Raw genomic sequence first — 25061 nt, 5'->3', positions numbered from 1 at the left:
TTCCCATTCATAGTATTAAAAATGTTTTCTCACAACTAAAAAAAAAAAAACTGTATCTCCCGTAACATCAATTTCAAAGACTGCAGAAATCATTTGGAATTAATGTTTTGAGGGTCAGATGTATGCTTAATGACATGATTCTTGTATTTAATATCATTACTACGTGTTATAAATCCCTGAATACTCTGATAGATTTTCAAAAGCCATGCTATGGTAACTTGAGAGCTTTTATTCAATATTTAACAATTTATTGAGAGAATACTTTTTTCTCTAACTTTGCTCAGTGTGGCTATTTTCCTAGGACTAATGGGGGGGGGAATGACCAGAAGATTTCTTCAGTATGAGTCAGTAATTTTCATGGTAAATTTCACCATGGGATCTTTACACCAAAAGAAAGGACAAGCCATGGTGAATCTCACCAACTAGTTTTATTAATTTTGGGTCTGATTTTTATCCTATTAAAAGTTGGGCTTAGTCCCTTTACTTTATGCATGTAGCTTTGGAAAACTGCTAATTCAGATTTAGTCCTTAAAGAAAAAAAAATGTAATAAAGAAGTGAAGACTTTGCTGGGAATTAAATTCTTCATGACTGAACTACTTTACACAAAATAGGTGGTGTTGAAGACTTTTGCTGGGTACAATTGTGTGATAGGGTAACACATACCTTAACAGATAAAGTGTTGGCCACGATCCCATCCACAATGCCTTCAGTGAATGGATCAAAGTGCTTGTCAGGTCTCCTCATGAACTCTGGCTTCAGTCTGTAGCCACTTTTCCCATTGTATTCATACATTCCCATGTTTATTTGCATAGCCAGGTCTGCATATCAAAAACACAAACTTTATTGTGACTGTAGTTTTACTTGGAGCAAGAAAGCAAGATTGTATTACAGTCCACTTTTGTTCCTCCTTTAAAAAGAAAGATTTAATCATTATAGAAACAGGAAATACAGACAAGAAAAAGAAATTGAGCTGTCATCTCCAAATCCAGAGGTAAACCACTGCCAACAGGTTGGTATATATCCTGTTTTTCTACTTCAAATATATTTTGAAAATGCAGCATGTCCATTTCATTAAATATTCGTCTGCTTTAATTTTAACAACTGTATAAACTTCTTTTGAATAGATATGTCTGAATACACGGTTTATAACAGCCCCCTCTCTTCCAAGTTTTTATCATTACATATAATGTTTTGATGAACATCGTTGAGATGAAATCTTTGAAGCCATCATTAACGATGTTCTTAGGAGTGAAATTTCTAGGTCAGAAAATATGCATATTGGAAAAGCTTTTTGATAATTCTCGCTAAGATGCCCTTCAGAAAGTTTAAATCACTTTAAACCTACAATCCATGTTTTTGAGGATGGACTTCTTCATACTTCACCAACAGTGGTGAAGTGGTGAAATTCTTCTTTTTTCAGTTATAAGAAAGAAAAAATATTTTCTTTTAAAAATTTTCATTTCTTTGATTATTTACTACCAGTATGTAATCACACACTGACTAGTTTCTAATGGACAAAGATTCCTGGTCAAAGTTTTGCTAAGACTCAGTCAATGTATGAAATAAATGTCTACATTTGTTGCAATTGCTAGAGCTTAACAAACAAAAAGATACTTAAAGTCATAAGGAATCTGGGAAACTGCCAATTTCCTCCATATTATCTGAGTCTATTTAGGTGGACAGTAAAGAAGTGATGGTAGAATCATTCCAATGTTCCATGTAACAAACCATTTTTAGAGCAGGGAAAATAAGTGAAATTTTATCTCTCATTTTTTAAGGTATATGACTATGATACCAAAATTGGACAGAGTACCAAAAAAAGAAAATGATGGACTTATCATACTTAAAAAAAAATAACTTCAAAAGTCTAAAAAATTAATTAGAAAAACATATGTTCTAAAAAATAATATACAAGCAAATAGAATTTATCCTGGGAACAAAAGGATACTTACATATTAGGAGATTTATTAATATAATTTATCACATTTCTCACAAAAGAAGAAATGAACATACGATCATCGCAATAGATGTCAGAGACATTTAATAATATTCAACATAAATTCCTAAAACACTGTTGTCACTTAAAGCAAGTGTAGATTCATTTAGTGTGTAAAAGACTATCTGTCTCAAATTCACAGCCAGCATCTACTCATTGGTATCACAATGTGAAATTCCCGTTAGTGTTAAGATGAAGAGGAAGTGCCCACTCTTAATACTATTATTTAATATTATTTTAGAATGGTCAGTCCAAGGCACTAAGAAGGGAGAAAAAGTAGATGTGATTAAATTATTATAACTGTGTATATGAAAAAACAATAAAATATACTGGCAAAATAGGCTATTATGAGTTTAGGAAGATGAACATTTATAAAATACATTTATTTATAAAATAAATATACAAATATCAATATCCAGAAACAATCTGTGAAAAACATAATGTTAAAAAAAGGATTTCATCTAGAGAAACTATACCTCTAATGAAGATGAGTGATTTTGTTGAGAAACTTGATATAATAATTTTCTGTGATTAAAAAAACCCCTAAAAATTAGAAGTTGTCAGTTTTCTTCAGATGAATTTATAAATTTAATGGGATTTTAATCAAAATCTCATTTTTTTCCAGTGGGGGAGAGGGGAACATAATAATTAAACTAATATAAATTTAATGTGATTTTAATCAAAATCTCATTTTCTTTTCAGTGCAGGAGATAATAACAATTAAACTAAATTTACTTGGAAAAAGAATCCCACTGGCAAGGAAAGAAGAATTGAATGTTAATAGCCATGAAGAATTTCCACTTCCATGTATTAAACCATATTATTAAACATTATAATAATAACAGTAAGTTAGTGGCTCCAGGAGGGTGAAAAATTTATTAATGGAGAAGACTATACATTGAAAAAATGTACCCAAATTAACAACTAAAAAGGCTACATCTAGGGGCTTCCCTAGTGGCGCAGTGGTTAAGAATCCACCTGCCAATGCAGGGGACACGGGTTGGAGGCCTGGTCCAGAAAGATCCCACATGCCGCAGAGCAACTAAGCCCGTGCGCCACAACTACTGAGACTGTGCTTTAAAGCCCGCGAGCCCCAACTACTGAAGCCCATGCCCCTAGAGCCCGTGCTCTGCAACAAGAGAAGCCACTGTAATGAGAAGCCCATGCACCACAACAAAGAGTAGCCCCCACTCTCCACAATTAGAGAAAGCCCACAGGCAGCAGTGAAGACCCAACGCAGCCAAAAATAAATAAAGTAATAAATAAATAAACTAAAAAAATATAAAAGGCTACATCTAATAAACTGTAATTTCAGTTTGATCTCTTACTGAGATTATACATGAAAATTAAATTTGTATGGATGAACAGGTTAAATTACAGATAAAAAAGAAACTATGAAAGAAATAGGAGTAAATATGGATGGATCATTGGGTGTGGAGCCTGAAATCATGAGAGTAAACCAAGATTCCATAAAATAAAACATTAATCAACCTGATCTCATCTGTTTTACAAAATAAGACAACATGACCTTTATATAAAAAGTACTGTTATAAGTGAATAGAAAAATTGACAAGAGTTCTGAATAGTCAATTCATAAAAGCAGAAATGTAAAAATCAAAACACATACTTAAAATGTTCAACCTCAACAATAATCAAAGGAATGAAATAAAAAAGGACAAGGAGGTATTTTTCTGAATTTATTATTATTATTATTATTATTATTATTATTGTTGTTGTTATTATTTAATGATAATACTTAACCAAGATCTCAAGTGACAGAGAACAACTTATACATTGCTGATGGAGGAGAAATCTAGTGCAACATTTTTTTTTTTTTTTTTTTTTGTGGTACGCGGGCTTCTCACTGCTGTGGCCTCTCCCATTGCAGAGCACAGGCTCTGGACACGCAGGCCCAGTGGCCATGGCTCACGGGCCCAACCGCTCCGCGGCATGTGGGATCCTCCCGGACCAGGGCACGAACCCGCGTCCCCTGCACCGGCAGGCGGACCCTCAACCACTGCGCCACCAGGGAAGCCCTAGTACAACATTTTTGATGGACAATTTGGCATTGTGCAGAAAGGTTCTTAAAACGTTCACTTCTTTTAATTCTATTTCAAGGAGCTGTTCCAAAAGAACATTAGGAGATAGACTTGACAATTTATATTCAAGGCTGTTCTCAGGGCACTATTTATAGCAGGAATAAAATACCCTAACGTTCAGTGATAGGAAATGGGTTTTAGTGAATTGTGAGATGTGCTTAATATACAGCTATTAAAATTCATGTCTCTGTATCACATTTAAATATATATAAAGATATATATATTTAAACAAGTTATTAAGTGAAAAAGCATGTATATGCGTATCCAAAAAACCTTACAGATTACAATGCCAAAAGTTAACAATGTTGAATCTCTGAGTGGTAACATTCCTCACAGTTTTATTCTTTTCTTTATGGTATTTTTGAATTTTTTACATTTTCTATAATAAATACATATTACTTTAAAAAGCATAAAAGTTTTTGCTTGAAAATAATGCAAAACAAGTAGAAATAAAGACTTGTTTATAAACCATTGAAGACAATTTCTCAATTTTCAAAATTCACTTTTTTTTGCAATGGTATTTCCTTTATGAAAATGTGCTTTTGTTTGTTTTTTCAGTCAAGTCTGACAGTTTTTTTCTCCTTGGGAATGGTTATAAAGCCACGGGGAGATGTGGCTTTATAATAGAAAGGAAATGAACATTAATTGTGCTACTTACCCACTGTTTGGAAATTAAGTGCAACCATTTGGCAGCCTGCATTCCAGAAGAGCTGGGGCATGTAGTTGGATGAATCCACACGTGTTCCTTTTGGATATATCCTGCTAAGCTGCATTTTGTTATATCTGGACCATCATGTTAAGTAGTGAATACAATTATAAAAAGAATTAGCCAATAATATTAGCTGAGAAGCTGCCTTCCATCTTTCTCCATTGGGGAAATGAATTAAAGATTGATGATCTCACTGGGCTGGTGGGTGAAATAGGTAAAAAGCTTTCTGAACAAACAGAATAAATGTGCTTTTATAATAGAAATGTAGCATCACCTTTGCAGAGCCCTGTGGGTGAAAAGTAATGAGGTGCAAAGATGGTTGAGTCAATGTGATTTTGTGGAGATTATTAAGGACTGGCTTAGCAATTAAAGACACATGAGGAAGTCCAAGCATAGCAAGTCACGTGACAGGATGATATTGTGCTTGGCAGAAGCAGATATCATGAACTGTACGGCTATTTTTGAAATGCTCTCTGCTCATTTTCTTAACCTTCTCAGGGAATGCTATTGGCCAAGACTGTGGTACTCTTTATGATTGATAACAAGGTAAATATAGCACAGAAGGTTTTGACCTTGTCTCATATTTTGGTTCCTACCGTCATCAGTTTTCCATCCTGAGAACTTTTTAGTTATTGAAGGATGCTATGTCTTTAAAACACAACTGACTATTTCTATTACCAAGTTTGGTAGAGGTTAGCTCAGGTTCTGAGCTCGGCAGGGGAGTTAGGCCAAATAGAGTTTGAAACTTAAATTCTGGAACTTGTTAGCTGTATGATTCAAGACAAGTTATTTCCCTTTTCTGTGCTTCAGTTTCCTCATCGATAAAAGATGTGAATTCCTACATTATACAGCTATTGTAAGGATTAAATAAGACATATAACAAAAGGTCTATCACATAGTTAGTACTTGATGAATACTAATGATCATGATGTACTGTCACTTTGCTTATGGAGTTTACACTTGTTTCCTCTATTGTTGATGAGTTTTAAAGGTGACTTTTTTATTATAGGACTTTCATGAAATTGGGCTGTTTGGGACATTTAATATTTGTTTTATGAAAAAATTTTAAAGATCTGTGTCATTTCATTTTGATTCAGGGATAAAAACTAAAAAAATTGTGTTGTCAGGAGTATCAAACGAAGCCATTATTAGTAATGTATTTTCTCATCATCATCATCCCAACTATTTTTCGATTGGACATCTATTACATGCAAGGATGTGAGACACCAAAAATGTGTCTATATTATATACATATAATATATACACTTTATACCTGTCATATTTTATATATGCATAAAGCATACACACACATTTTACATATGTTGTCCATAACCCAACAGCAAGCCATAAAGCTGGTATCATCATTTCTGTTTACAGGTGAGAAAACTCAGAAGGATTATGCAAATTACCAAGGGATAAAGAGGTTGGTGGTCTGAAGGTATCCTGGAAATCTGGGCTTCCTTTACTCCAAGGCCAGTTCTCTTTTCCACATGCCAGACTATCCCACTCACCATTACATATGAAACCTGAAACTATTTATTGCCCAGGTGACAGACTTAAGCCATCTCATGCACCTTTCTCCTTTGTTAAAGACAAAAAATTAAACAAATAACACCATTTCACTCCTGTCGATTCAGCAGACGTCCGTCAAATCAAGGATACTCTACAAATTCCACTGGAGACTTTGTAAGTTGCTCAAGTCCTTTGGTTTCCACAAAGGAAGACATTTCAAAGCTTCTGTTTCTTTCTGAGTTAACAACAACAACAACAAAAAGTGAGAAATAAAATTCAATATTATAAATGATAGCACATAAGATGTAGACAAATGTTCTGTGAAGTTGAGGGCAAAGAATCCTCAAACAACTTTTATATTTAATGTTGTTTTCAGTGGACTATTTACCTGTAACAAAAGTTGAGTCTTAGTTTTGCCTCTTCTAATATTTGCTACCTGGGCCAGGTGTTGGGCAAGTTAGGGACATGATGGCGTTAGGGTGGGAAAATGAATTTTAGACTTGGAGAGTGTGGCCAGGAAAGCTATTTTGTCAAAAGAGCAGGGGCCCTGTGGGAATCTGTTGCTCTAAATCCATTCAGATTGCTTTCTGGAAGCCATCACTGAGAATTAACAATACAGACCGTGTGTACACTCCTGCTAGATGCTGACTCTCTTTTATACCCACACTGTCATTGCCTCAAGTTTGTAGAGACCCTTTAGAAACAACTAATTTGACATAAGAATTTTGTTATTTTAAAGCAGAAGTCTCCTTGGACATTTTCCAGTCTGATAGCCTCATTTTCAGATTAGATGACAGAGGCTGTAGAGGTGAATGTACTAGAGGGCTCAATATTCTTGGACACAGAGAAACATCTTGAAAGTGAAAGCTAAGCTTCCAATTAGAGTGAGAGAAACCAAACAAAGTTATCTTAGTTTAGAAAGATTAAGAGTCAAACAGCTTCTCTGTCCTCTTCCCATCTAGAAAGAAATCACACTGTTACATACAGACTAAGATGTGTTATCTGGAGCTCGGTGATTTAAACTGAGTTACCTTGAGGCATCTTTCCTCTTTGATGCCCACTTTCCATAATTAAAGCCTTTCATATGACTATCTTAAGCATGACTGCTAATTAAAATTAAGTCAATTTAATACATTCTTTGTGAAATATGTGCAGTGTTCTTTTTAAAAAAGTGAGAAAATGATATAAAACACAGGGAGAAAAGTACTTGTTTGTAAATCTTTCGCTGGTGATGTTGTCACCAGGTTCTTAAGGACCTAAATATATCAGCCCCTTCTCAGTTTAGCTACTTGTCTGGGAGCTTTTGACTCATGAATTACGAAAACTCATTTTACAGCCAAAGGAAGTTATAGTAATATAAAAATAACTACTTTATAGTATGTTTCACAACGAACAGCTTGTAGTAAGAAACACCAGTAATTATAACATCAAACAAACTGTTGAAATCTTTATGTATAAATCTTACTGGAAGTTAAATTCTTTGTTGTAGAGATCTAGATACCATATGTTATGAAGTTAAGACTCTTTGGGAAAAATTATACAATTACACATAAGTGTGTTAATGTAGAGGCTTAGAGTTTAGTATATCTATAAAACTCTCCTTTATAAGAGACTGCTGTGTTTAAGAAAAAATTCAGCTTTTAAGAGCATATGCTTATAAAAGTAGCTAAACTGTCCCAAGGATTCTCTTAACCTAATAGTATTTTACAGTTCATGCAAACACAAAGGGCGATTTGATAAAAGGGCTCCTTTCTCTAGGATGAGGAGAGATAATGTACATATATAATTTGCATCCAGTATGGATGGGTAGTTGGATGAGCGGAAAACACCAAGTAATGTGAAGTTAATGATATGTTCTCCTAAATATATAAAACATAGGCTGAACAAATGGAATGTGGATGAACTGGTTGATTTGGTTTTATTTCTATTCAATATTGAGACTGATCAAGTCTCTGATTGCTTCCTTTCGAGGGGATGGTTAAATAGTTTATTTCAACACTCTCATTTATATAATTGATGGAATGCCCATGTGGTCACAAATGAAAAATAATGTAAAATACTCAGTTAGCTGTACTCTGGTCTAATATCTTTTAGATAACCACGTATGGCCTCTAGCTCTATTAAGAATTTTGGGAAAACATATCAAGGAATACTTTTTCATATGGTTTTATAAATATATATATATATATATATATACATAAAATATACTTATATATAGTTATATATATTTATTTAGATATACAAAAAAACAGATAGTAAATTCACACATATACTCAAGACTTCATAGAATAGTTCTAATAAGCATCTCATTTTTTGGTCTAATAACCTTGTGTTTAAAATATACTCATCATATGCTACATTAGGGCTTTTTCTCCAGGGAAAACTTACTTTTTGAAGTTTCGAATGACTCGAACTTGACTGGCTGAATATAGTTCACCAGATTAGACATCTCTTCTGTGGCCATGGCCTCGCTCCCAGCGGTCCCCTGGAAGCAGGAGTAAAAATAACGTTCCCAGAGTCAGCATTATGTTTTCCCAGGGCAATGATCAAATGACCCAAGAGAGCAGATTTTCACGCCTCTTCTGAAAACGATTATCGCCAACAGAAAATGGATTACGGGAGAAAGGAAAAGCAACACCTCACGTTACACACTGCAGGATGGGAGGAGGGAGGTTTAGGGGCAGCTCCCGGGGCACTCTGGGACCAGCGGTATCAGCACCATCTGAGAGCTTGTGAGAGATGCAGCCTCTCAGCCCCCTGCGCAGGCCTCCTGAACCAGAGTCTGAATTTTACTGAGGTGATTCAAACGCACAGCAAAGTTTAAGAAGCCCTGAGCTGTGTCTCATCTGCCAAAGCAAGGAGTCCACAGGTGATGTCTGAAGTTACATACCAAGAATTCACTGTACAATACGAAAGTGAGTTGTAGGTGACCACTGGCTGAATCACGAACTGTTATAGAAAAACGTTGCCGGTGGAAGTGGGTGGGGATGGGCAAACATATATTGCTTTTTTTTTTTTTTTTACAAACATTCCTCTGTTCCTCCCTTTCTGGTTCCTGGGCACCTATTAGGCAAGCAGCCCAAAACAGTGCAGGTCAGTAGCTCAGGGTCTAGAGCCAGACTGTCTAATTTTAAATCCCAAGCCCACCACTTAGAAACTGTGCATTCTTGGGCAAGTCACTTAACTGTTCTGTGCCTCAGCTTGCTCACCTGTAAAATTATGATAAAATCAGTTCCAACAGCATGTAGGGTTTTTGTGATTATTAAATGAATTAATTTATGTGAAAGCTCAGAACGGTATCTGGCACATAGTAAAACCTGGTGTTACTTTAGCTACTCTTATGTATTACATACCACTTTGATAAAGTATTTAAGAAAGAAGAAAGCCAATATTGCAGTATTCATGTGGACAGACCTCTGTAGGCTGATCTAATATTTTCTCCCATTTTTAGAAGAGAAACTACATGGAGACATGGTTTCTTTTGAAAACTTCTGTAGCAATATTAAGGTTAAATATTAATTGGAAAATATTCATTTGCAAACGGCCATCCAGCTAGTAAGATAGTTTTAAAATGATCAAAAATCACTGACAAAAAGTTTACACAATTGAAATAATTCTGGAAAAACTACTCTGTAACAGTTTTCCTTCTGGATATTGAGTTGAAATTTAGTGGGGAAACATAATTAATCAAAAATTTAGACTATATTAAAGGAAATAATTATAAGAGGAAGAACATTATGTGAGAACAACTTATTATTTGTTATTTATCTTTATTAACTAAAATGTAAAGATACAAATACTGAGACAGATACTTTCCAATATATTTGAAAGCAGATTCAGCTTAAACTTTTTGAACAAGACTAAAACAAAGTTTTAAAATTCCAATGGACCTATCCTTGATTTGTTTCTGGATTCTGTGCAGTTAATATTTCTGAGCTGATGAAGTTATTTGGGAAGCTTGAGCTTATGTCAGTAGATACTGCTAGTGGTTCTAAAATTACAATGGGGAATTCCCTGGCGGTCCAGTGGTTAGGACTCTGCACTTCCACTGCCGGGGACCTGGGTTCAATCCCTGGTGGGGGAATTAAGATCCCATAAGCCAAAAAAGGGTCAAAATTATAACAACGAAATTAATGTCGAGTTTATAAACATTTCTCCAAAGCTCATGTCTTCTCTGGATTCTGGACCATTGCCAATCCATTTAATTGCCTCAAAAATTGAAGCGGGCAGTTGGAGGTCACAATTTTATTTATTTATTTATTTATTTTTATTATTTTTTTTTGCGGTACGCGGGCCTCTCACTGTTGTGGCCTCTCCCGTTGTGGAGCACAGGCTCCGGACACGCAGGCTCAGCGTCCATGGCTCACGGGCCCAGCCGCTCTGTGGCATGTGGGATCTTCCCGGACCGGGGCACGAAACCATGATCTCTGCATCGGCAGGCGGACTCTCAACCACTGCGCCACCAGGGAAGCCCGAGGTCACAAATTTTGAATTCATTCTCAACATACCACATATGATGGAAGGCAGCCTCAGCAACACTGTTCCTTATAGAGAACTTTGCTTAATGCAATGCTTGTTCCTCTAGCGACCAGTTTGCATCTTCATTTCTCAAACTCTTTTCACCACTAGATGGCAGAAGGCGACCAGGAGCTACAATCCAGAGGGCGCAGTCTGGATGGGCAAGTTAGCTGAAAGCTTCTGTGACCAGAAGTCAAGCCCTAGAAACCTACCTCATCCATCGAAGACTTTTTACAGTCATCCTCATCGTCATCATCGTCACTCTCCGTATCAGCTTCTCCTGTCAAATTTTAATAACAGATCATGAAGTAAATAAGCATTTACAGGTTCGAGGCACATGTGACATGCGCATTACCCAAAATTTCCTTGGAAGTTGGCCTTTCACCATTCTGAAGTTATTCTTTTGGGTTTTTTTTTTAATTTTATTAATTACACAGAATTATACTGACATTTTGAATATGGATTTATTTTTCTAAATTTGATTTGTGAATACCATTTGAAATTTCCAAGTTCTATAAAAGATGCTTGTCTTTACATTTTTATCTATATGTTTTACAAAACATAAGGCATCTTATACAGTTAGCTCTCTCTGGTGCACATATCCTAGTTTGATGTATACATTCTATTTTAGTGTCTCCATGACCCTAAAACAGATAAACTATCACTTTACCACATTTCCCTCTTCTTCCTGGTCCTGACTCTTCTGTGTGATGCTTGGCCAGAGCTCAGTGACCTTGTAGCTATTTTTCCAAGGCCAGAGAGGACATCACAGAAGCCGAGGTAGAGGACAAGAGCTGGGACAGGAATGGAGGCTATAGTAGCACACCTGATTCTACAAAACTGTAAGGTACCACCTGTATCTTATGATTTGCCTGCAGGCTTATTTGATGGAGGCATTGTTGTCTAAACAATGCACATAGCTTTAAAAATGGAGATGTTCTGTTTAAGATGGCAGGATAAAATGGGTGAACTCTTAAAATAATTATGCCTGTAAATCTACCTCAGTCAGATATAATGCAGCTTCACATGTAGTCAATATACAGTCATTTCAATAAATTGTTTTTCTCTCCAAAGTTTAGGTGGATGATTCCACCAGCTTGGTATGAGGCATTACATTCTTCCCAGCTCTGGGATTCAGTCAGACCCAGTAATATCACTTATGTAAAAAGATTTTCAAGTATAAAGTGAAGAAAGCATACTTTTAAATTGTTTGATTTGACTTCTGTCAGGGTCCATACAATGCAATAGGATAATAAGCCCAGAAGATGGCAATATTGGTTCAACAGTGAGGCAACCTACAGGGGCCAGTACCTCCCCTCCCTGCCTTCTACAAATTAGCTGCCCTGCGCAATCTCTATCAATGACACTGCTCACAGCACTGCCTCCAAGAAGCTTATAAATGTTTTCATTTGGCTGACAAAGTTCAATCGATTACTAATGATAGCAGTTAGCATTAGTGAAGTAACCTTTAGAGGGAAAGGATGTCTGGGACCAGCATGGCTTATTATTTGCAGCTTGTTTATTAAAGAAAGCCACATACAACTGCTTTATGATGTTAGTATTGGTTAGTTAATAAGGGGAACCAATTCCACTTTGAACAGAAAACATAGGTCATCCTATTAGAGACATTCTTTTAGGAGGTTGACACAAAATTTTTTAGAGTCAAATTTGTAGCCTCAAGTTTTTGTAGCTATTTATTTATTTATTTAATTAGAGAAGGGGTTCTTTTTATTGAGTAATTTAAGAAGTTTAGCAGGACAGTGCTTCATTTTACATTAGCAACACACCAGAATTTCAAATAATCAGGCCATTCTCTAGTTTATGTGGAAAGGAAAGAATTTGTCATTCTTTGCTCTATGAGCAGGGACCTGATTTCTCCCTTATAAGTTTCTGGAGGAATCTTGTTGAAAAATTTAAAAAAATATATTCTAGTTCTTTAAGACAAGTGTACAGGCAAACAACTGGATCTCTTGGGGGGAAGATCTGGCCAACAGGCGCCATGATAAGTAGATTAGCTTTGATATAAGAAACATGTTTTTCAAGTTATTTGAGTTCCCAATACTGAAAACATCTACAAACCAAATGGTAAATTAGCAGTGCTGTTTATTCAGGGCCCTACCTACATATTTAAATGTCCAAAAATTTCCATTGAAATAAATGAAAATTGCACAACAGAGTATGGGGCTAGCTTAGGAAATCTACCAAATTAGTAACAGATTGCTGCTCTTTCTCTGAACTAAGCAATAATGTTCACTGCCTGTTAAAAATTGTTATTTGTGTTATGCATCCGGTTAATAAGAGGGAAGAGAACTGGGGAAGGCAGATGGTAAAACGACAAGCTCCCACATGAAAAGGAAGATACAATTTACTCGCTAAAACTAGAGATAGAATCGTGCTGAGAAATAGGTGGCCTGTTAGTGACTTTTCTTTCCAAAACTTCAAAAAGAACATTTTCACTGAGAACAAAAGTTATTTTTGAAAAAAGAATCAGAATTGTGTAATAACGTTTGAAACACACATTTAAAAACTACCCCAAAAAAAATTCTTTCAAGGAATCACATAACATCTGTGGACAAGGATGTTAATCTAAACAATAAAAGTAATTCCCTGGTGATGCAGTGGTTAAGAATCTGCCTGCCAATGCAGGGGACATGGTTTCGAGCACTGGTCCCGGAAAATCCCACGTGCCGTGGAGCAACTAAACCCATGCACCGCAACTACTGAGCCTGTGCTCTAGAGCCCACGAGCCACAACTAGTGAGCCCATGAGCCACATCTACTGAAGCCCGGGCGCCTAGAGTCCATGCTCCACAACAAGAGAAGCCACCGCAATGAGAAGCTCGCGCACCGCAACTAACAGTAGCCCCCGCTCACCACAACTATAGAAAGCCCATGTGCGGCAATGAAGACCCAACGCAGCTGCGGGGGTGGGGGGGAGAAAAAACTAATTGGTAACTGTAATGGAAAAATACAGGAAAAGATAAATCAGAGTCTTGGCCAAGCTTTTTTTTCCTGAATGCCATAGAGTTTGTATTTTAATTTTTTAAAATTATTTTTAAACCTTTTACTTGACATGTGATAAGTATACAGAAAAGTACACATACCACACGTGTACAGTGCCTTAACATACCAAACAGACCTTAGGAAACAGTACCCAGATCAAGAAACAAAACATAACTGTGTCCAGAAGCCTACTTGGGTCCCTTTTAGTCACTTTTTCACGAGGGGTAACCATCTCCTGACTTCTAACAGTGCAGGTTAGTTCTGCTGTTTTTGTACTTTATATAGATGGAATCAGACAGTGGATACTTATCTTTTGCATTTGACTTCTTTACTCAACATTATGTTTCTAAAATGAGATTCATCCATATTGTTGTATGCACTGTAGATCATTATTGCTACATATTATTCCATGGGGTGAATATAGCACATGTATTTATCTGTTTTTTTTGTTTTCTTTTTTTGTTTGTTTTTGTGGTACGCGGGCCTCACTGCTATGGCCTCTCCCGTTGCGGAGCACAGGCTCCGGACGCACAGGCTTAGCGGCCATAGCTCACGGACCCAGCCGCTCTGCGGCATGTGGGATCTTCCAGGACTGGGGCACAAACCCACGTCCCCTGCATCAGCAGGTGGACTCTCAACCACTGCGCCACCAGGGAAGCCCTGTATTTATCTGTTGATGGGCTATTCTGAATAGTGCTGCTTTAAGCAATTCTTCACCAATGTCTCCTGGTGAACATCTACATGCATTTCTGTTGCGTATATACCTAGGAATAGAATTCTCTGGGGCAGAGGGGGTTCATATGCATATGTTCAGCTTAGCTTTTGTAGATGCTGCCAAACAGTTTTCAAAAATGATTATTCCAAGGTTAGCTAAACTTTTTATTGAAGAACTTTCTAGATTTACGCTTAAAGTTTCCTTTACTTGTTCACCCTCCAATCAGGGTGAACATATCTGTAATGCACTTTTAAGATTGCCAAGACACTGACTAGAGTTGGAAAAGAACTTAGACTAAATGACAAATAATTCAAAGGAAATGGGTGACCACTTTGAATTCTTTTCTCATCATCAATCACAAAAATCTATTTCAACTTAAATCTAAACCAAAAATTAGTGACAGTAAATATCACCTAGTAGCTTTGATAGATAATTCAACTAACTTTACCATTTCATATTTTAAAAGAGCTCTGTAGAATATGGATAAGTTGAATGGCCCAGAACTCTTCAGCACATCATCAATGAGAATCCATTTGATGAATATCTTGTGTCCAGACTTGTGGTTAATGTCAAGGGATCCCTTCGCTTGAGAAGCTTAAAATAACATGGTCACTCCAAAGATTATTTGGCTTATGTGGTAGCCAGAATTATGGCCTCCCCCAAAATGCCCATGTCCTATGAATATCTCTTGTGTCCTGTGAATACACTTCAAGAGGGACTTTGCAGATGAGATTAAGTTAAGGACCTTGAAATGCAAGAGATTACTCTAGATTATCTGGATGGGCCCAATGGAAAGACATGAGTTCTGAAAAGCAAAGGACCTTTTCCAGCTGTGGTCCAAGGGAAATACGATGACAGAAGAAGTGAGATGGGACATTCCTGGCTTGAAGCTGGAGGAAGGGGGCCACAAGCCAATGAATGTGGGTGGCCTCTAGGAGCTGGAAATGCAGGGAATAATATTGCCTAGAGCCTCCAGAAACAAAAGCATCCCTGCTGACACCTAGAGTTTCGCCCAGTGGGGCCATGTGAGCCTTCTGTCCTGCAGAACTGGGTGTTCATATGTTTGTGTAGTTTTAAGCCTCCAGGTTTATAACAGAAGTCAAAAAAACAACACGTTCTAAAACTGTGCCAGGTAGAAATGTTAAAAGTCCTTCTAAGTTAATTCCAGGGCAGCAATTCTTAAATCCATACATAATAGGGGAATGAGAGCCCACCAGCCCCTCACCAGCTCCTGGGGACGAGGGCTCAAACACACTGGAGGAGTCGCTGTACGTGTTGGAGGTTTGTTCTGAGAGCTTCTTTTTGCCACTTCCTTCTGACGATTTGTGGGATTTCTTCTTATTTTTCACCAAAATTTTGTACATTAAGTCCAGAGGGCTTGGAAGAGGAACTCCAGATTCCAGCTAATGGAAAGAAAAGACACATTCTTTAAAAACACTGTCTCTTCCTTTCAAGTTCCTTCCCCAAAACAAACTCCCAGGACTGCATTAGATACCAAGGGCTTCTATATTATTCTTTACTACCTCAACACAGCTCATTAAGTTGCTCTAAGGGTGTCTTATGTAGTAGTTCATAGTTCTTGCTTTTTTCACATGAAACGTATATTTTAATTACTGTACTGTAATTATTTTTCCATGAGAAATCTACATGAATAACACCACAGAAATGTACTGGGTGATTTGGCATGTTAACCTAAAGGTTCATGAGTTTTCTGATGGACCCTCTGAATCCAACCATCGTGATTTAGTACAGATAGTACAGCCTTGGCTTGGATTTTCAAAGGATGGAAGCCAGTTAGAGTGTGGCATCTGCCAGGAGGATGGTAAAGACAGGCAGGTGTTTCCAGGCAAGCCCTTAGAATCAACTTTTCAGATGCAGTTTGCAAACAGCAAAATCCTCATCCTGGCACGAGGTAGTTAAGTGGCACATCTTCTTGGCATCAGCAGAAGTGGACCAGGTGGCTTTAGATTTCCTGGCTGCCCTGAGATTCAAGCTATCTGCAAGCCTTCTTTCTGGTGTGTCCAGCTTGTACATCTATGGGAAAATCAATTTCCCTTGAGAAGGTTATATATTGTAACAGACAGCACGTATGCAAGTCCCAAAACAGGTTATTTTTAGAAATCTATGAACTCCTGTAAGCAGGCCCTCTATTCTTCACTTGCAACCAGTCCAGGGACTGATATGAAATCATGCAAGGATGTGTGGAGACTGGGGAAAGCGTTGAAGAAGGAAGAGGCTACTTGACGATCTTTCTGCTGCTTTCCTTCTCAAAGCAAGGATTGTTACCACGGCAATAGGAGGTCTGGATTCAGCTGGGAGAGTGCAAGGAAGTGAGGGGTGGCCAGCAGGGGTAGGCCGGAATGTCATTGTGCCACCTTCAATGTCCCATTTTGCTGACCCATTTCTTTCAAAGGGGTGTGATGAGGTTCCCTGGGAGGTGGCCAGAGCCTGTCCCTTGGGACTCCCTCTGTGGGCTGATTGTGATTGTGGGAATTCTGCAGTCCTGACTGGCTCACATCGGGGAGTGAGGGAGGGAGAAAGCTGTGGGCAGAGGAAGAGGACAGATGCAGGTCTGTCCCCCTCAGGAGGTCCCTGCCGGCCTCCACTGGTCAGAGGGCTCATTGTCAACTCATACCAAGAAACATAAACATGGAAAGAATGTAAGGAAGTCTCTCCCTAATCCAATCATAAAGAAGGTGTGCATTCCTTCGGGATGAGCATCAAAACTGCTTACTGGGTACTTTTCCAGGGGCTCCATGAGAAGGGCATCCCCGAAGATCAGCCGGCAATACTCTGCCATCTTGGCCTGCTGCTTTGGGCTGAGGGGAGAGAGAAGGAAAGCAAGGAAGCAAGAAGGTTATTCAAAGAGGCCAGACAGGATGACGTTGTGTTATCAGTTACAGAGACAGGTCATTTCCTCCTCCTACCTGTCAGGATTGTCTTTATTATTCTAAATCCCTGTTTACAATTCTGACTTGTGTGGATTTGAATGCCACACACAAGTGGGCAGAGGAGGCTCTTCACAAAGATGAGCGGCATGGACGTAGATGGAGAGGATAGAAGGTCACCTGCCTGTCACTGGAGGTTTGAATGTCGCAGAGTTAGAGACTCAGTCCCTTTTGCTTAAGGTCCTGATTCTAAGTCAAGTGCCAGATACTTGGGGGGTGTAACTCATTCAACTCTACGTGAATTCTTGGGTGAAATGTGTCTAACGGACAGAGCTGCACTGCAAAGAAGTGTTTACAAGGAGGTGAGGGGAGAGAGGAGAGGGAGCTGGACAGAGAGAGGGAGAGAGAATCTCAAAATGCAGACGAGAAAAGGCTGACAGGCAGAAGTGTGTCCACTTGGGAGGGGGACCTGGAGGAAAGACAAGAGACGCAGGCACCTTGGGGAAGGGTGTCTGCAGCCCTTTTGTGCACTAGAGGGAAGCAAATGTGGTGTTAGCCTGACGAGGTGCCAGTAGGAACCTGGTTTGATTGGAAAAGGTTGGAGCTGCTGGGTTCACTGAGCTGAGCTCCAGGCTCTCAACCACTCGGGATCTATAAAACGCAGAGGAAAGTAATTGTTCTTGGAAAGGGGCAGAGGATGCTGAGAAGATGAAGTGAAGTAATAGATGAAAACACTTTGAAATGTAAGATGATTGATCCTAGAGATGCAAGGCAGGCTCCACCAGCTAGAAGAGACAAAGGAGTGTCTGCTTACATGTAAACACAGTTGATATGAGGGAACTTCCTTAGTCTTTCAAAACTCCTGCTTCCCTTGACCTTTTAAAAAAGCAATTCTCATTCTGTAGGGTGTTAAACATCATTATAAAGGTATCCAATTCCATCGGGTTTTATGGACTGTGATTTTGACCTATAGGCTGTCGGACTTGATTTCCAATAGTTGTCTCTATGTGCTGCAATGTTAATATGTTTCAGCAGAAGTGGGACGGTAGTAAGAATAGGTAAGTGATAAAAATCCTTCTTAACTACAATTCAAATCGATTATAAAATGTGATTCTTATTTTCATTCCTTCTACCATGACTGTTAAACCTGGATCGTGAACTGTTTTTTCCTGGGAAGGGGGGTGCTTTGTGGTTTCAAATCATACTGCGATGGTCTACAGGGAAAAACACTATTTATATCACCCTTTTTAAAAAAACATATATTTTTGGGATCAGATGAATTCTCTGGGCTTCAAATATGAGCCCAAGGTCACTGCTTTCTTGGAACTGCAAGGGGAGGCAAAGGAAAGATTCAGAGAAGACCTACATGACAAACTCCCAAATTCTCATCATGCCTTTTTTGACCTGTAAGAGATTTTACTGGGCAGCTCATGTAGCCCTCAGAATATCCTGCAGATTTCCCCAGCATTATGACCGAGGGAGGAAAACCTACCAATTGGAGAACTGATCCTGGAAAGCACTGGGACTGGTTGTTTAGGAATGACGTGTTATAGTTAGGGAACAAGCAGAAAAGTGACTGATTTAGCAGAGCAGCCCTGGGCGTCCACAATTCAGACACCCTTGCTGGCCCTGGGGCTCCACCAAGCCAGCGAGCTCTGTGTCTGTAGCTGAGACAAATCCATTTGTGCTGGGCCTACACTTTCCAGGTTGCACAAAAGAAGTTGTCCAACCCTCCCATTTCACTTTCATGGAATGATACTATTAAATAGAGCTTTGCTATTCCAAGTGTGGTCCATAGACCAGTAGCATCCACAGGGCCTGGAGCTGGTTAGAAATGCAGATTCAAGGCCTCCTAGGAAGGCAGGCAAATTGAGTAGAAATCTCTGGGGAAGCAGGGCTCAGGGGGTCTTAAGAGACCCTCTGGGGGATTCTCATGCACACTCAAGTTCGAGAACCACTGTGATGGATGAACCAAGTCACCAGGTGCTTAAGTAAATGACACTTTTCTTGAGGGCTGGAACTTGAGAGCCCCAAGTTCCTTTAATCAGAGGCCTGGAGGGAAAAGGAAGCATTGTACCCCAACACCCTGCTTTCAGGACTTCTAGTGGAGCCATAGGCTCACCAGTAGAGGGACTTCGGGGTGGTGTTCCAGGTGCCCCTAAGCAGGTGACAGGCAGAGTCCTCTGTCCTCCGCCAAGCTGTCCCCAAATCAGGCCCTGAAGGATTTTGCTGGAGCAAAATCTTACTCAATTCCACTAAAGAATCAACTGGGCTGTTAATGCTGCAGGTAGCAGGGCCCTGTGCCCAATCCCCTGATACACTGAGCTGGGAGCAGAGCCCTGGAACCTGCATTTGTAACAAGCCTGCAAGTAATTCTGAGGCAGGTGGTTAATGGACTCTGGTGTTTACAACTGTGCTCTGACACTTCACCAAATCACCTGGGGTCTTAAGAAAATGAAGATTCCAAGGCAAAGTCTGAGGTGGGGCTCGAGACTGCATTTCTAACAAGCTCCCCGTCACGCAGATGCTGCGGGTCGATGGATCAATGCCACTTTGAAGAGCAAGCATCTGTCTGACCTAGACTTCTAAAAAAACCTGCTTCAGCATCACTGAGTTGGAGAGAGCAAGAGGCAGGTGTCCAAGGAGAAAGGAAAATGTGCTATTTGATAATCAAGCTCTTCGTATTCTCCACAAACACACATGCCCACCTGACAGGGCACTGAATCAGAGCAGAGAGCAAACTGAATAGAAAAAGTCAGAGGAAAACAAAACGACTTTCATTGTGGGGCCAGAACTGCAGAAACAAGACATTGCGTTGGCCACGAGAGAGCAAAAAAAAAAATCCTGAAGCATTTGGAACATCAACATCAGCTACCATGGAGACGAAGCGAGAGGAAAATATTCACAAATACATTTTGATCTTCAGGCCACAGCAGACCCATCTGGACACATTTAAACACCTGGCAAAGTGTTCAGTTTTCTGACCAAGGAACAGGGCCACATCTTCCAAGTTGAACTAAACCAACCTCCTTCTCTATAGATGAGGGATCTACAACTCACAGCTATTAAGGAACCTGTCCAAAATCTCACATTCTCTGTGGCTGAACCAGAGCTAGTGGTTTCTGCACTTGATTTCAGTGGAGAACTCCGTTAGTGAAAATGCTAGTTCACAAACTAGGTGTCCCATCAGTTAATTAGGACTTAAACAAATTTTATTTGCAGAAATTCAAATAAGGTATGGGGGGGAAGCTTAGGAATCTGCATTTTATGGGATTCTGATGTAGCAGGTGGAGAAGGATAAGTCACCAGTGGCTCATGGCAGCTTTCTCCTTGTTGTCCATGGATAGGTGATTTCAAATATTTGGAGAGAGAACCAGAAAATTAAGAGGTTTTCTTCCTTTCTTCCAGTGTGGGTTTGTTTTGGAGTACGGCTCAAGTGGCCTGGGGCCAGGGTTCTGAATCTGGTATTTTGTATACACAGCACAAAGGAGAAAATAAAGAACTGCTGCTAGAGGTAACGTATAGGTTTCAGATATTTTGGGGGCTGTGACCGTGTCGGGTAGGATTCTGAGAGTGTATCTAGTTTCGTGGGGAAGACTGCTGTTGCTGATGAATGGTGTCTGCCACGGGTTCTTTCAGCAATGAGGTGGGATGGCCTGCATGTCAAGCACAGGGTTTTACCAGCAAAGGAAAAGCTTGCAGGTTTTCTTTGGGTGTGTGATAGTCCACCCAGGGTAGAATTGCAGTTGAATGATGTTGATATGTGTGTGAGGCTCAAGGACAATGGAAATAGGAAGCAAAAACTTCCTTCCACAATAGAATTCAGTATCTCAGTATTTCACTGCCATTCGGTTATCTCAGTGGTTCGGGATCAATATCATGGCATCCAGGGAAGGTTGTTATCCTGTTTTCTTTTGTATTCATGCATTATTAATGAACTTTTAACAGCTAAATTTCTCACTTTTAAACCAGAAAGGGCTGTATTATGGTACAATCTTTTTTGATTTTGTGTTCAATGTGGATTTAGTTTTCATGCTCAGTTTGGCTCTCTGTAGCATTGAGGCTGAAGACTGAAAAAAATATGCTGTGGTTAAGGGTCACGAGCCACAAAAATGTGACCACTCACAGGCAGTTGCCTTGTGGGATGCTCTGGTTGTCTTAATTCGATGTTTGGAAGGCTGTGATGCTTTTGTTTAGGTGTGGGGGATGGAGTTGGTTAAACAGATGAGTTTTGAAGCCGTACTAGCCAGCTTTGAACCCCTGCCACATTTTAGCTGCATGACCTTGGGGAAGTAACTCACCCTCTTTGGGATTCAGTTTCATCATTTGTAAAATAGGGATAAAAGTAATAATATTTATTCTTAGGAGCACCTGGCTTTGTGGTGAGGGTTACATGAGCTTATGCTTGGAACGTTGCTCAGCACATAATATACATTCAATAAATATTAGCTGTCATTATGTTTGTGGTAGTGGTGGCTCTTGATACCTCTCTGGATGCATGGCAGAGTCCAATGTAGCGGGTATGCCTATCAAGAATGGAAGCAGAGTTTTTCAATTTGTCTAATTTATATAGAAACATTTCTTGAAAAAAATAAATGTGCTAGATTTGGAGATATTTCTCCAAAAAGGAAATGACTGATTGTCTAGGAACTAGAGTGCCTGAAAAAAAGGTGCTAAGGCGTTGTAGAGCCCAATTACAAATGGACAGGCTGAGATGAGGAAAGTCACATGCAAATCAGAGCTGTCACAGAAAACGAAGTACTAAATACAGTACCTAAAGAGGTTCTCCCTTTACTTAGAAAAGACATAGTAATGAAACAGAATAAATTCTTGTCTCTTCAGTTGGCCCTCAGAAGTGGTAGAAAAACTATATGCCAAATGATTACATTATTCACTGGATGACTGTTTCCTAATGAAACAGAGTCATGAGCTGGTAAATGTAGTATGGATTTCCTGAGGGTAAGCTAGAAATACAGAGAGTTATAATTTGGTTACTTCAAAATAAGGTATACGTCTCCACATATACATTAACAAATGATCACATTGAACTACTTTGAAATTCCTCAAGCTGAAATTTGGTCACTACCTAACTGGTTCTTTAAGGTTTAGTAAATCCTTTAAGAATTAGTGAATTGAAGCATGTGTTGCAAATTAGTTGGACAAAGGGAATCAGTGACCTGGGAAAGATTTTTGATAGGAAGGAGGATAAAAAAGGATCTAAGGAACTTGTGAGCCAAATTAGGAAAGGTGTTGTAGGCTTTTAGTTGAGAAAACTGGCTTAGGTGGTTGCATGAAACAAAGGACTTCCCAAATACTCTTTTTTTTTTTTTTTTTTTTTTTGCGGTACCAAATACTCTTTTGAGCAGTGATGGTCACTACTGCATAGTCTTCAGACATTAATTCCAGGGACTAGAATTTTAGTTTCTTGAACTTTGATTCAGTAATAGATGAGAATCTTTCATGTTGAGGCTCTTTAGATGGAATAAGTATATGATAAACTAACATCCAGGTGTTTGATGTAGATGTGTCTTACTCTGATCCTTTGTCATAAAATGAGTATAAGAGTTAAGTCAAAATTACCTATTCTTTGTGTAGCTCAGCAAAAAGTGTAGGCTATTATGAAATAGGAAAATATTTACAAATACTAACAAACAGGGGAAACCAATGAAAACAGGAAGGAGGGAGAATTTGGTGGTCTGAGTTCTATGTAAGTTCAAAGTGGCAGAATAGAATTTCTTTAATTTATTTAGCTTTCTCTACACCAGCTCCAGCATGTACAGAACTGGCCATTTTAGGGTGGTAAAACTGACTATAAATCTGCACACCATAGAAGAAGCAAACGAAGGAGGATTATAAAAGTGGTCCCCTGAAATAGACACACCTGTGATACAAGGAAATGGGTTTCACTCCATTGTAAAAAGAGGAGTCCTTAATTTAAATCCTACCATGGCATGAAAATAGATTCCACAAGTCCAATGGATCTTTTTAATGTTAACGAGATTTAAATGAATGAATTCCATTATATACAGATGAACACATGCCGCTTAATATATAGCATAATTGAGGAACACCATTAGTAACATCAAATAATCTTATATCTGATGAACAATGACTAAACATGCCCTATTTGGGGAAAAGACTCCCTACTGAATGTGTTGAATACTTACGAATCCACGTGGTTCTCAAATGAAAGCAGAATTGGAAAAGGTGAAGTCTTAAATGCACACTCAGCAATGGCTTCTATCACTTCCTAAAAATGAGAACACCTATATTCAGTAAGACAGAATTTTAATGTGTATAGTTTTTTCTTTGGGGTTCCACCCTTTAATATCACTGTCTTTTTCATTCATAGAATTGTATCAAATGGCCTAAAATGGCTAGAAGTGGTTTGCAGGCTACTGGATTATAAATTTTCTTACTCTTGATTTAGGAAGATAAAAGAAAGAAAACTGGATTTGGGTGGAGGGGGAGTCATAACTGTGAGGGTGAATGGTTCTCCTCTTTGGTAATTATATCTACTTTTTTATATATATAATGAAAGAAATCAGATCACACTATAAAAACTTTGGACAAGAGAAGGCAACATTTTTCACCCATAAATTCACCCTTTGAGGGGCTTCCCTAGTGGTGCAGTGGTTGAGAATCTGCCTGCTAATGCAGGGGACACGTGTTTGAGACCTGGTCTGGGAGGATCCCACATGCCACGGAGCAACTAGGCCTGTGCGCCACAACTACTGAGCCTGCGCATCTGGAGCCTCTGCTCCGCAACAAGAGAGGCTGCGACAGTGAGAGGCCCGCGCACCGCGATGAAGAGTGGCCCCTGCTTGCCACAACTAGAGAAGGCCCTCCCACAGAAACCAAGACCCAGCACAGCAAAAATAAATAAATTAAATTCACCCTTTGAATCAAACCACTGCTGGCATTTGGTTATATTTATTTCTAGTTTGTTTTTCGTATATCTGTATAACATAGTTTTAATTACAGTAAATACTCTATTTGTATTTTTAACCATCGTTAAGAGATCTAATTCCCCCTTTTAAAGTGTACAGCTAAATGGTTTTTAATATTCACAGGGTTGTGCAACCATCATCCCAGTCTAAGTTAGGACATATTTATCACCCCTCCAAAAGCCATATCCCCATTAACAGTCACTCCCCATTTCCCCAAACCCACCCCACAGACTCAGACCTAGGCAACCACTAATCTACTTTCTGTCTCCATAGATTTGCTTATTCCTAACATTTCAAATAAATGGAATCATACAATATGTGGCCTTTTATGTCTGGCATCTTTCATTGAGCCTGCTTTCAGGGTTCATCCATGCTGTAACATGTGCCAGTACTTCATCCCTCAGTCTGTATTTAGAAAAAATATATAGGTCATAGTTTTAGTATCTGTATAAAATTCTAGGGAGTGGCAGTATCATAACTGATTTAACCACTACCCAATTGTTGGACAGACATATTTTAAGAGCTATCATTCAAAGAACTCTCCAAAGAACCTCTTCATTTTTTTCCCTGATATTTTGAATTATTTTCAGGAAATGGATTCTTAGAAGGGGAACTATTAAATTAAAAAATAGGAATATTTTTACAGTCTCCTGTGTTTCTCCAAATTACTT

General features: G+C 38.8%; 1 protein-coding gene across 2 annotated transcripts in view; it reads right to left on the bottom strand.

The window, feature by feature from the left end:
• The window catches only part of PLCB1 (phospholipase C beta 1), a 699301-nt gene that overhangs the window by 121805 nt on the left and 552435 nt on the right, over positions 1-25061 (bottom strand). For both annotated transcript variants that reach the window (XM_081257138.1, XM_081257139.1), the window contains exons 12-19: positions 23608-23690; positions 17287-17371; positions 15778-15955; positions 11048-11115; positions 8706-8802; positions 6468-6552; positions 4755-4879; positions 665-819 (exon numbers count right to left, since the gene is read on the bottom strand). In XM_081257138.1, coding sequence (XP_081113264.1) covers positions 665-819; positions 4755-4879; positions 6468-6552; positions 8706-8802; positions 11048-11115; positions 15778-15955; positions 17287-17371; positions 23608-23690 — 876 coding nt within the window. The remainder of the gene's footprint in view (positions 1-664; positions 820-4754; positions 4880-6467; positions 6553-8705; positions 8803-11047; positions 11116-15777; positions 15956-17286; positions 17372-23607; positions 23691-25061) is intronic.

The sequence above is a fragment of the Mesoplodon bidens genome (assembly GCF_964165515.1).
Source record: "Mesoplodon bidens genome assembly, chromosome: 15".
NCBI classification, from domain to species: Eukaryota; Metazoa; Chordata; class Mammalia; order Artiodactyla; family Ziphiidae; genus Mesoplodon; species Mesoplodon bidens.
The sequence above is the reverse complement of the archived record's forward strand: the minus strand, read 5'-3'. Positions and strand labels throughout refer to the sequence as shown.